Raw genomic sequence first — 13,426 nt, forward strand, 5'->3', positions numbered from 1 at the left:
GAACTAAGATATAGCACCCCCTGCTTCCCTGTGCAGCCTGATGCATTTTATCGGCATCCCCAGCACACATTCTGAGGCTGTGCACAGCTGAAGGGGATTTCGAGGCAGATTAGTTGCTGACTCTGTCCTGCACTGTCATTAGCTCCTGGGACTTTATAGCTTCTCTGCTTCCAGTCACTAGTGCCTGTTGTAGTGTTAAGCTGGGCTAACTTGCTGCTGGCCTGTATTTGTCTGATTTACTGTTGCTGACCTTGCCTGTTTCTGCCTTACAGTTACATTGACTAAAAAAAGCATTCTTTTTTTTACTATAAGCTAAAAATAAAATAAAAAATTAGGCTTTACATACACTATAATTTATAGTTTACAGTACTGTACGAATAAACATTTTTTTTATTGTGCTGACATATTGGTGCTATATGATCCCAGCATGGAACCTGAAGGATAAAAGTAAAGGCTTTTTGGGTATCAATTATCAGTCATGGATGTGTTGCGATGAGGGTAGGGGTATAAATGTTAAAGGCTTAGTTTTGAAGGTTAGCGGTTAGGTGTTTTGGGTACTTTAGTGAAGATGCTGTATTTTATTTTTACCTTAGGTGAGTTGCATATTTTTCACCCTACCACTCCACCACTTATAAATGTGTGAATAGTACAGGGCAGGTACAGTTTGAAATATCCACATTATCCAACAGCCAATCTTTCACAAATTGTAGAAGCCACATACAAATTGAGGCAAAGACATGTTATTATGGCATAATCCTGTTTCTGAAGATAAGAAGATGTTTATCCTCCTGTTTAAACTCAAGATAATTTTTTTTCTGCAACAAGGAAAGTCAACAGCTGTCATAAGTTTTTTTATGGATAGCCTTTAAGATTATAAATGTATGCAACTAACAAGGATAGAGAAACATGATAGGGTCATTTTATGGCAGCCAGCTAACTTGTACTGTTTACCAGTGGTTCAATACATTAATATGTGCTGCAATATCATTATTAGAAGATAGAGGATAAAAAGTGATCGAAATTCTGTACTTGATCATTTGTATACAATACAACTTGTGTACTTTCAATCAATATGTACAAACATGTTCCAAAACCAAAATGCACAAACATGTTCTAAAATCAGAACTCATAAATATTTGGTCTTCTTTAATTGTCTGCTAAAATCCCTTCAGGTTGACCTTAACATACATGATTTATCACATTTGTTTATTTAAATGTCAATTTTTTATATGTCTGTAAATATATTGTGGGAATTAGCTGGACAAATGGTAGGCAACTAGCAGGATTGGATGCCAAATCAGGGTTTTATTGCAAAAAACAACAGCAAAAAATTGTCCCAACAGGATGGCCTAACTTCAGCCGGTTAAAGATCAAAGACATAAACACTTATCTCCAGCTGTCTTTTGTGCTATAACAGTCCATTTCCAACAAAAAGGCAGAAAATCAACTAGGGTCACCTTGTCTGCAGAGTCTTGTCTCTGCCATTCCCTTTTTACTGCCTCTGGGAGCTGCACCTGGACTCTTCTCCAGCAGTGGGGAAATCCCGGGACGGCCTGCTAGAGCAGTCACACTGAAATCCCTGTAATTTACAGCATTGAGCTCAGCAACCTGCATGGCACATATCTGCCCTCTAGTACCTTTCCTGCTGGTTGTCTACAATATATATTTGTAATATATATTATGTAAAATATATATTGTCAATATATCCCTAAATATTTGTAACTTGGTAACTGTTACTTGGTAATTTTGAACTAATTTTTGAACTTGGCTTTTTGAACTAATACAATATCATAGGGACCAACAAAGAGGGCTGATAATGTACAAATAAGTACTTTTTATTCTCTATACAGATTCAGACAATAGGCATGTTTACTTAATGATAATTAAAATATGTAATAATAGTTTTGTTTCGTTGTAGTCCTCAATGCTCAAGATAATAAAGGAGGTACAGCACTCCACTGGGCCGTACAAATGAACCAATTGGACAGTGTCAAAGTTCTTTTAAGCAGAGGCACTAACCCAAACTTGCTGAACGTCTATAGACTGGCTCCACTTCATCTGGCCATTCAGCTTCATCATAACAGTATAGTAGAGGTAAGTTATAGAGCATAACCTTCAACAGGAAGCGACCTCTATATTTAGTATATGAAGAGTACATTGAGGCGCACCATTAATCAGGATACATTTTAAAGGAAGTTGTAACTTTTCTTAGAATAGAACAACATTTGTAAGGCATAAATCAAAGATCTGTATGCTGAATATTTTTTAAGCGGTGCTACTAGTACTGAATCCAAAGTTGTATATAATACTACTCCAAAAATCTTTCTAGCATATGTAAATGCACTTCCCTACAGACCTTTCTAAGATTAAACAACATTTAAAAGAAATCAGAATGAAAATAAAGTGCATAAGACTCAAGGTTCAAAAATTGAATACCCAAACATGCAAGGGATTTTTTCTGTCACCTTTATAATTTTTCCTAAACTAAAATATATATCAGACTATTACACAGTATGTATCTATGCAGAATGAAATGGACAACAACAATAAGACTATTGTTTGATAAATAACAGAAGTTTTTTTTCCTTAAATTTACCTCTGGTGTTTAAGGCCAGGTTCACACCGCTGGCATGTTTACCGCTTCCTCACACCAGGAATTGTTACCTCTCAGAAGACGCCACATGGTATAGAGGCTCACTGCCGCCAGCTGTTACATGTGCAGATGCTGGATCCTTAAAAACCAGCGCTGCTGTAAGAGTGTTTGAGCAAGTGTTCCAGATGTGGAGAGCTGTATGGAATTGCATGATTTAGAAGCAGGTCTGAACCTGCCCTTAATGTTCAATTCATAAACCCTTTCCTTATTATCTAAAAAAAATCTCTATTCTATTTTTCCCCACTCTTAAATACTTAATAATCTGTTTTATAGCAAAGATCAGGATTATGTAAATAAAACATTTATTTGCAATATATATGTATGTGTATGTAATGTGCAATGTTACTTTGTTTGTTTTAGGAATTGTTGCATCATAGCACTACCGATGTTAATCTGGAAGGTGAACTTGGGAACACTCCAATTATGATTGCTTGCTATAAGGACAATTCAGATGCCCTTGTGATGCTGGTAAGTCATAATGTCCGTTACTGAAACAATAAGGTAAAAGGCAAAAAATGCAAAATGCAATACATTTGCAAAATAAATAAATAAATAAAAACATTTGTCCCCCTCTTTCCTAAAGAAGAAAGAGGTGAAAAGTTTATAGCCCTCTTTCCTTTTGGCAACAACAAGACCCCCCCCCCCCCCCCCCCCTTATAGCCCTACTTTTTTGGCAAAAAACAGACCCCCTTTCTGCCTCCAACGGTGGCAAGGCCATCATTACAGGAGAGGGCCTCATCCCCTCAATGTGACCTTAGTGTTGTGGAGATCCGTAAGCAGGAATATTGGAACATGGAAGCCCCTGTTATTAAGGGTCGCTCATAAACAAAAAGAAAATCAAGGTCCAGTAATGTCTAAATAAGATTTCATGACTATCCAGCAAGTGGCAGCTGTTCATGCTTCATATTAATAGGAACTCTACCTAAATGGATGGAGCTGCTTTTATCGTGTTTAGCTAATACAACAAGTTGGCATCCAAGGACAGCTGCCCATGACCTCCCCTGCCAATACCAAAAGGTTCAGAGTAATGTTCATCCAGCCAATCCAGCATTGGATCCCTATTTCCAGCTTTTCATAAAAGCTATCTGTCTGGCCAAACTACAACTGACTTTAAACCTTTCTGGAAATGCATACTATGTACCTCTGAACTAGTTTACCAGGAAAAGGAGGAAGACCCATTACTAAAGGGGGCATCCAGATTCCAATAAGCTCTTTGTCCACAGACCCCACCAACAATGGGCTAACATTGTGAGGATGAGGCCCTTGCCACCATTGACTGAATAAGAATGCCTAGTACTTCTGGGTATGGAGAAACATGTGGATGAGCAGTGTGACAGAACTGGAGTAAACATAAATGTTGCAGGGAAGTCCTTAAGCCTGTGTAAGTTGTGACTTACCAAAACTTGCTTTTGCCTCCTGAATCTAAAAAGAACAGCATAAAAATGTAAGTATAACAAAAAAAAAAAAAAAAATCTGCTGACTAGTTTAGCTCTGCTTTTATTCACTAAGCACAAATTTACTTGAAATGAGTTTGATTTGGTGTTTTGTTGCACAGATAAAACATTTTTGTTTAAAATTCCATGACTATAATAATATTATTATTATTTATGTCTTTGACTTGCAGTTTAATCATGAGGCAAAGCTGTGCAAAAGAAATAAGATTGGATGTTATCCTATACACATGACTGCATTCGCTGGCTCTTTAAAATGCATGGACCTGGTACTCAAAAAAGGTATTTCATTGCAATTACCTATCGTCAATTCTGTGAAGTTGCTAAACAAGGCAAAACATTTTTTATTCACTTATTCTTTTATACTGTGCAGGTGAAGAATTTGGGTTTAGTATTGAACAACACATCAATTTCACAGACAATGAGAAAAGCAGCCCCCTACACGTGGCAGTTCAAAATGGACGCTTGGAAGTTGTGAAAGCTTGCATTGAATATGGAGCAAAGATTGACCTGAAACAAGTAGTTGCTATTTTACCAGAAAATCAATATTAAAACATATTCAGAAAATATTTCTGTTAAAAAATAAGTAAAATTGTATTTTAAAATGAGTATGCCTATTTTAACTATAATACGAAACATAAAGTTCTTTTTGGAGTAGATAATAGATGCCAGTACTTGTTCTTTGCTGGACACTGCAATGTTACTCCACACTGTGCCTACATATTTGTCATAAAATTCCGGCTTGTGTCTGGAGCCTGCCAGGTTTATATGGTTATCTCTGCTTAAAGCACAACTAAACTTGTTGGTGGATGGGGAGCTTCTGCCATAATGACCAAGTATGCATATAGCATACGTGCCAATTATGGCACATACTTACCCTGTGGAGTCATCCTGCAGTGGTGACAGGTCCAGGATATGTCATCCCTGCAATCTAGGGGGCCGCCATCTTCATAACTGTCTTCACAGCCGACTTCCGTGAAGACGGCAATCCTGTTCATTCACTGGATGATGCAACTCCATGTGCACAGGAGGTGCATTACCTCTGGTTGCTGGCTTTGTGTGCAGCGACTTGTTGGCTTGGACATTGTCAATGTGGTGCAGTAGTCATTACTCTCCAGAAAAGTAGCTCGATCCCATGAGATCCAAATTCTCTGGTAAAAGTGGGCTGGGGCACAATAGGTGACCCCAAAAAGTAATTACATGTTGTACATGGAGGCTCTCTCATCATATGTGTACACCAGTGAAGAACTTTTAGTTTTTCACTGTTCCCTGTTCTGTTTAGTGGAAGATTCTGCACAAAAATATTTAGTGACAGAGTTCTCTCCTAATTTACCAAACCTTAGATGTAGGGGCTGCAAAAATTATTATTTATAATTTGTACATGGTAATATGGTATATAACACACTTACTGTTCCTTTGTGGCTTCACTAACTGTGACAATCTAGAACAGCTTCAAGCATTTCCATTACTATAGGGTTGATAAGGATGTTTAAGCTTCTAAATCAGAAGTCCCTACATTTCTGGCAAATGTAACATATTTTGCCTATTTGCTAAAAGTGTTATCCTGAAAAATAAATGTATCATCTGATGTAAGAACTGGCAAGTTGCAAAATATTAGATTTTTATGTGTATAGGTAACACTTACTACAAAAACCTCAAGCATTAGAAAATGTTAAAATGTGCTAGCATTCTTTTAAAGACACCTTAAAACCTTGCAAATTTACTGAATAAGGCAATTTAAACTTCCAATAGCAAAATGTTACTAAAGAAGTCTTATTTTTAAAAACTACCAAATAAAAATGGCTTTGTTTTATTTACCCAGCTGTTCTCTTTCATTCACATTTTGTTGCAGAATGATAATGCCACAGCTCTTCATTTTGCTGCTACTCAGGGAGCAACTGAAATTGTAACGTTCATGGTCTCCTCATACACTGGAGAGAAGGATATTGTTAATCTGCCAGATGGAAATAATGAAACACCACTACATAAGTAAGAAATCTATTATTTTTTTTAATGATAAAAAGTTTCCAAACATTCTTACAATCCTAATATAGCCATTTATTTTAGTTCCTAGTTTGCTTATAACCAGAAAATTAAGATGTAGATTTTTTTGTGTGTAATTACTATTCGAGATTATTTGTAAATATTCAAATGATGTTTGATTTGTATTGATGTTCATCCAAAATTAAAGAACAGTTTAAAGATATTTAGTAGATTTTTGTTAGATTTAAATATATTTGTTGGGAGATCACCTGTAATATCTAATAGTGAGGACTTTCAAAATGCCAAATGATTTCAGCTGGCAACCACAGTGTTCATTTATTGCACAGTGAAATAGGCCTAAACATACTATCATAGTTCTTTATTAACCAAACTTGATATTTTTGTGCTTAGGAAATGTAACCAACATAACATTAGGTTCTAAGGAGCTCCAGTGTTGAGGTCTCCGTTCTTCAAATTACCAACACTTGGTCTAAACAGTACCTAAAATAATAGTTCAATTCACCTGTTCTAAAATGTATCTTTTGTGTCCCCTTAAATTCTAGGCCCAACCCCTCCTTATATATCGCTATGAATTCTCTCCAAAGTCCTAATTAGGAACTTCCAATTCAGAACTAAACCCTGCATCATGCCATAGAACTGTCAGATACCAGGGGCTCTACTGCCCCTTGAGGCTCTGGCATTTGATGACCTAATGGTTCAAGGTACCGTCCTTTTTGCCGTATAAGACGCACTTTTTCTTCCCCAAAACTGGGGGGGAAAAGTTGGTGGGTCTTATACGACAAATACCGTGTTATAAAATAATTAAAATAAGATACTCACCCGATACCCGATCCTGCGTGTGTCTCCTCTGCTCGCTGGCTGCAGCCTGTGTCTCCTCCTGGCTGGAGTGCAGAGCGAAAGAAGCCGGCACAGCGCCCCCTGCTGATCCCTGCCCTAACTGCCGTACAGTGGAAAAAAAGGTAAGTGAACGGCACAGAGTGATCAGAAGGGGAATTTGAACGGCACAGAGTGATCAGAAGGGGAAAATGGCACATGAGTGATCAGAAGGGGAATACCGGTATGAATGGCACGTGAGTGATCAGAAGGGGAATAATCTTTCAGAATCTTTTTTTTCTAGATTTTCCTCCTTTAAAATTGGGTGCGTCTTATATTCCTGGGCGTCTTATACGGCGAAAAATACGGTATTACCAGGAAGATGCAGGGTATTTTCTTGAATGGGTGCAAAGTCAAGGTCCTGACAAACAACTTGGGCCAAGGTCCAAAGTGGCTTCAGAGGGACACAGGGGCCACTATGAACCTGTTACTTGCAGGCACCACAAGCATGTCAACATTTTTGGTATATTTTCCACTTTTTAGCCATGTTAGGTTTGTTGTACGTAACATATTTGCATTCTACTTTGCTTCGTGTAAAGTATATAGTTCAGTATGCATTGTATGTCAGATAATGATAAACACTATTATGAATAAAATGTAACACAAAGAGATTTTCTTTCAAACAAAAATAAAATGCAAATAATATTTTATTTGGGTAAATGCCAACCGTGTAAAAATGTTTGTTGTAATTTTTTTGTGGCAATATAGACAGTATGTAAAGCATTAAAAATTTCCACATGTTTAATGACTTATCAGCCTTTATGTATCCATGTAGCAATATACTAATTAAGAGCAGAGTATGAATTATAGAAGGTAATAACATTTATGGTTAGTTGCCTCATAAACTGCATTTCCTGGTTGTCCATCTGTTACTTTTTAGTAATTTATGGTGACTGCATGTGAAAATATCAGCTCACAGTATCTCATAGCTCTAAATATTTTCATGAAATAAAAAGTTATTGTATTTTATTAAGAACTGCTTTGAGTCTTCAGTGTTTTATATCAGAGATATAATAATGACAAGATAAACTTTAGGCAATTTCAAAGTGCACCAAAAATAAATATTTTATTTAAATCAAATTTCAACTTTATTATTTCATTTTTGCAATTTTGGCAATTATTTTTGTATAACTCCTGTTCCATGTGTTATTATGCTTTATTGCATTTTTATCAATATTTACTCTGCTTTTTTTTAATCTTTTTATAGATCATGCTTGTTTGACCATGTTGACCTGGCAGAATATTTAGTATCGATGGTAAATATTTATATTTTGCTAAATAAACTGATAACAATTTTAGTGGCAGTCAAAACTCCAGTCAAAACGTTATTATTGGAATTAGGAAAGTTTAAAACTTCTGTATTTAAATGTAGTTTGTGCCATGTTTTAAATAGGCAAAAAATTGGGTTTTTGGATAAGCCAACTATCTCATACACCGGGGCACAAATAAGTCATGAGGGTCTATTTATAAAGCAATTATTATGTCAATCACTAAAATATTCTCTGGAGGAGAAATAATTACTTCCATAAAAACACATGGATCTGGAAGGTATCTATCTATAAAACAGTGAATCTGACATTCCCTGGTGGGAATCAATTACTGCCAATTAAACACATGGACATAGAAGATTCCCTCCAGGTTATGTTTGATGGAATGTCAGATTCCTGCTGTAAAAAAACGTATCCATTAAAAGAATAAAATGGAAAGCAATTGCATTTTAAATTATTGGATTAATAAAAAAAAAAAAACTTAGTAGGACGTATGTTATAAAAGAATACATACATATATGAGCCAATACAAAGTATTTATATTGGTATAAGAATAAGCAGAGATAATCCAACTGAAATGCTATGTAAAGGTAACATAATAGTTAAAATATTATTTCAAATTATGGTAGAAAAATTAGATATATTGGCATTAGTTTTTAAGGTTTTGTTTATAAAACATTCCCTGGTGGGGACGATTTGCTGCGATTAAAACTCATAGATCTGGAAAATTCCCACAAAGGAATGTTTGAGGGAATGTCCGATTCCATTTTTTAAATAGTACCCAAAGTGTTTTTATTAAATATATATTTATCCCATGCACTATGAATATTATAGGTAGGTAGGTAGGTAGGTAAATGCTGCATAAGCAATTTCAAAATCAAGTCAGAAGACCTGTGATTTGCCTGTAGTCATGTATTATATAAAAGTCTGAATAGCTACAAATTCATATAACGTTACATACTGAATACTGTATGTTTTGACATTTGTGGTGCAGTACAGTAGAGTACATTACTGCTCATACCAGGGACGCAAAACTAAATTTTTTAACAAAAAGCTGAGCTTCAGAGCAACTTTTAAATGCACAGGTGAAAAAACGTATATGGGAGCCATTTTACTTGCCAACAGATTTGGACTTCTGCCTACATTCTGAATCTCTGTCTTTGCTTTCACTTTGCTAGATTTGGTTTTAATGTTTTACCTCTCCCAAAGCACATAATTATTGATTTTTACTTTCTTGCCTTTCCTGTTTAACTTACAAGTATTTTTGCAGCACAGTATGTAGATATTAGCCATTAGTAGTCAGGGGTTATATTCTTTCCATAGACAGATTGGAGAATGATTATCTTTTCTATTTACAGGGAGCAAATATTGACAGTGTTGATAACGAGTTCCGTACACCTCTACTGCTGGCCACTTCTTGCTCTGCTTGGAAAGTTGTGAATTTACTCCTTGAGAAAGGTAATGTGGTAATGTTGAACACTTAATCCACTTTTTTTTTCATGTTTCAAGCTTAAATCTTACTTTATTTGCTAAGCCTTCTGATACCAATTTTGTTGCCATTATAATAAGAGATGGGATAACCGGTATAATAATGTTATCGTCTGAACTTTTTGTGAACTCCTGCTTTCCTTAGACAGAGTAGGAACTGCACACAGACACCATGCTTCTCTTCCCTCCAGAAGTCTCTCACTGAGAAGAATAACTTAGTTAAACTTTATTTAAACACTTTCAATACCACACTCAATAACAGACAGACAATTTTGTTGCATGACAAAGGTCAAGTATGAGAGATAAAACCTTATAAGAGCATACACAATATTACATATCTTAACACCCCCTCTTGCTCTTATACTGCTGGAAAGTTATAATTTTAGTACAATCATTAATGTACACTGATTTATACTCCAAAACTATCATTTTAACATTTTTTCTAGCTTAAACTTTGTTATAGGTTTTGTCATAACATCAGCTACCATGTCATTTGTGGAACAAAAATCAAGAGCTACAATGCCCTCATTTAGAGCAGATCTAAGAAAAAGATATTTGATATCAATATGTTTGCATCCTTGACGACAAACTGAATTCTTTGCAAGAGCTATTGCATTTTGGTTGTCTTCAAAAATTTTAACTGGCTCAAACTGACATTTACTGTCTAACTATTTAACCTCCCTAGCGGTAACCTCGAGTGTGGGTAGAAAAAAGTTGCTAAAAGCGGTAACCTAGGTAATCCTATGGAAGGTAATAGTAAATAGAGCCTTACCTGATCCGCTGGCGTCCATCACCGCGATCTCCGTCTTCTTCTCTCTTCCTCCGGCCGGCTTCTGCATCCGATGAGTTCCCGGTCACGTCGGTGCGTGTGCTGGCGGGGCAGGGCAGGAAATTCAAAATCCATTTGTATTGCATTCAATACAAAATAACTGTATTGAATGCAATACATTGGATTTATATGTGTAAAAGCAGTACATTGTTTTCAAGAACATTTATTTTACAGTATATATATTAGTATGAGTATAATGTGTATTTAAAAAAAAAAATTATAAAAAAAATAAAAAAAAATAGATTTTTTAATTTATTCAATTTATTATTTTTACATGATTTGGTGTTTCAAACTTTAATATACTCATACTATTATATTATACTATAAAATAAATTTCAATGAAAAACAATGTACCGCTTTTAGACATATAAAACCGGAAAAAAATGAACCGCTAGGGAGGTTAAGTAACTGTACAAGTAATAGACTCTCTTGTGTTGTAGCAGCCAACAAATTCAGCTTCACAAGAAGACGGTGCAATTGTAGGTTGTTTCTTTAACATCCATGAAATCAGTGGACCATTTTTGGTCAGGCTAAAACAATATTCAGTTTTTGCTTTTCGCATCATTTTCATCTTTTATTGCATAGACCCATCCACCTCCCACTGAATTTTTACCTTCTGGTAGGGTGGTCAATGTAAAAGTCCCATTCTCTTTTAGTAAATCCATCTCACCTTTCATTGCATTTAACCAAACCTGTGACTCAGGTGATTTTATGGCTTACTTCATGTGCTCTGTAACAGTAATCAATATTTGTCAGTATCTGATCATTACAATGTGACTCTAGTACATAGTCATCTAGATACCAAGGGTTTTTTCTTTCTTTTTTGGAGATCGTGGACAATAGCTATCTTGTGTTTGGCCATCATATTTGTCCTCTTTATTGCTGACTTCAGAAATTGGTTACTGGTTTGTATTAGAATTGGATATGGGGTATACAGTTCTTTGCCCATAAACATCATTATCAATATTTGGCTGATCAGTCTGGATCTGTCTTTCAATCACACTCCTTGTAATAAACTTTACTAGTCTGTGTCTCAAGACTCTGCCTGTGTCTGGGTAATACACCAGGTATGAGGGACTATTTTTGTCATATCCTACAAAAATTCCCTTTGTGCTTCTTTCTGTCATACTGGTATCCAAAACATTCTGATCCAAAAGTTCTCATTCTTGAAGGATCAAACGACTAATAAAACACCTGTTGCAAATCATAGCAGCAGTCATTACTGCAAATGTCCATAACTCTTTTGGTAGTTTTCTTTCTATTATCATACATCTTGCTCACCAGCCAAGAACAGAGACTCAGAAATAATCAGGCTGGAAGTTTACATCCCTGGCCAAATTTCCAGGATGCATTTCAGCTGAGAGAGTTACACCTGATCATACCCAGGCCTCTTTAGCTCCCCCACCCGGCCAAGAAGCTCATTGTCATTCAGCCTGGTACTTCAACCCCACCTTCAGGTCAAAAGGAAAACTGTCTAACTAAATAGAAAAATACTCCGCAAATAACCTGTATCTGGGGCAAATGTACCTGTCCTCCTGGACAAAACCCTGTGTTTTCGTTGGCCAGCTGCTACAGTGTTCTCCAGTTTCTCTCAGCAGTCCCATTTTGTAAGGGTTAGTAAGGTGCTGAGGTCTCATGTCCTATGCCCTTCTTTCGAGCAATGACTGCAAATTCAGTACCATTGTCAGACCTTATACATTTAATAGTCGCATAGGGGGCTCTATCTGCAATAGGCTTCTCTGTGGCCAATACTGTCAGTCTTACTTTTCAGAAAGTACACAAACACTGCACCAGAATAATCATCAGTGAATGCAATGGCATATCTAAATCCATCCTTTTTTTGGGGTCTATAGGGCCTGCTAAGTCAGTGTGTACTAGTTCAAGCGGGTGTTTTGCTCGGGTGTCAGACTCTCTATTTCTGTTCTGAACAAATTTTCCGTAATCTTACAACTCAGGTTAGACTTATCAATCTTACCCTTATTATTCATTCCTTCTACTACATTTGGTAAGATATTTTAGGATATCATTATATTTAAAGATATCATCATAATTACAGAGACCAAGGATTTCATGCCAAGTTTGAATATCATAACAACCATGACAACTATCATTACTTTCTTCAAAAATGTTCAAATAATAAAGCCTGTTGAATTTCTTGATAATGAATTTGGTACCGTTATTATAGACCAATTTGCTACTGTCTTGCCGGAATTCAACAGATGCAGCATTCCTTGTTGCCGCTTCAACTGAGAAAATATCCTGTGGATATGTAGGGATATACACTGTGTTTTGTAACATTGTCTTTACTCAATTTCCCTCACTGTCGGCCAGGCATACTTCTGCATCCCCTCTCTTGAGTGCTATACCAGAAGTCTTTTTCCCATACGCTAACTCCATGTAGTGTGTCTCTGGCTTGAATGTGTCGTCAAATCTTTTAATGTCTGTAATAATATGCAATGTCGCTTCTGTATCAACTATTAGTCCCTTAGATATTAAATTGTTGACTGGTTTTCAATTATTAGGAAAGCAAATCATCAGTCACATGTTTTACATTGTCCTGCACTTTCCGCCTGCAAAATGTCTCTTTGTCTGTAGAACTCTTGCAATAGTTGCACCGTTGTGCCCTCCTTTTATATGAATTGCTCGGGCATGTATTAGCTCTATGGCCCTTTTGATCACAATTGTAGCAGACAAGATTAATGTCTTTTCATTTTTCATTACATTATCAGTACATGGGCTAACCCTGTATTTTTCAGTATCTTCAAAACTTCTTAACTGTGTTTTAACCACCTGAGCGTTACACTGATGTCTAGATTTCTGTACCAAAAGCGTTACAGGTTTTCATGAAATTTTTTTTTTT

The 13,426-nt window shown here is 36.1% G+C and overlaps 1 protein-coding gene across 2 annotated transcripts in view; it reads left to right on the forward strand.

Moving 5' to 3' along the window:
• TRPA1 (transient receptor potential cation channel subfamily A member 1) overlaps window positions 1-13,426 on the forward strand; it is a 64,026-nt gene that overhangs the window by 19,123 nt on the left and 31,477 nt on the right. The window contains exons 4-10 of one of the 2 annotated variants that reach the window (XM_072411060.1): window positions 1,919-2,094; window positions 3,014-3,121; window positions 4,278-4,386; window positions 4,478-4,626; window positions 5,957-6,093; window positions 8,189-8,237; window positions 9,608-9,707. In XM_072411060.1, the coding sequence (XP_072267161.1) occupies window positions 1,919-2,094; window positions 3,014-3,121; window positions 4,278-4,386; window positions 4,478-4,626; window positions 5,957-6,093; window positions 8,189-8,237; window positions 9,608-9,707 (828 nt within the window). The remainder of the gene's footprint in view (window positions 1-1,918; window positions 2,095-3,013; window positions 3,122-4,277; window positions 4,387-4,477; window positions 4,627-5,956; window positions 6,094-8,188; window positions 8,238-9,607; window positions 9,708-13,426) is intronic. The other variant, XM_072411061.1, reaches the window with a different exon arrangement.

Source organism: Pyxicephalus adspersus, chromosome 5 (genome assembly GCF_032062135.1).
Source record: "Pyxicephalus adspersus chromosome 5, UCB_Pads_2.0, whole genome shotgun sequence".
Taxonomy (NCBI): domain Eukaryota; kingdom Metazoa; phylum Chordata; class Amphibia; order Anura; family Pyxicephalidae; genus Pyxicephalus; species Pyxicephalus adspersus.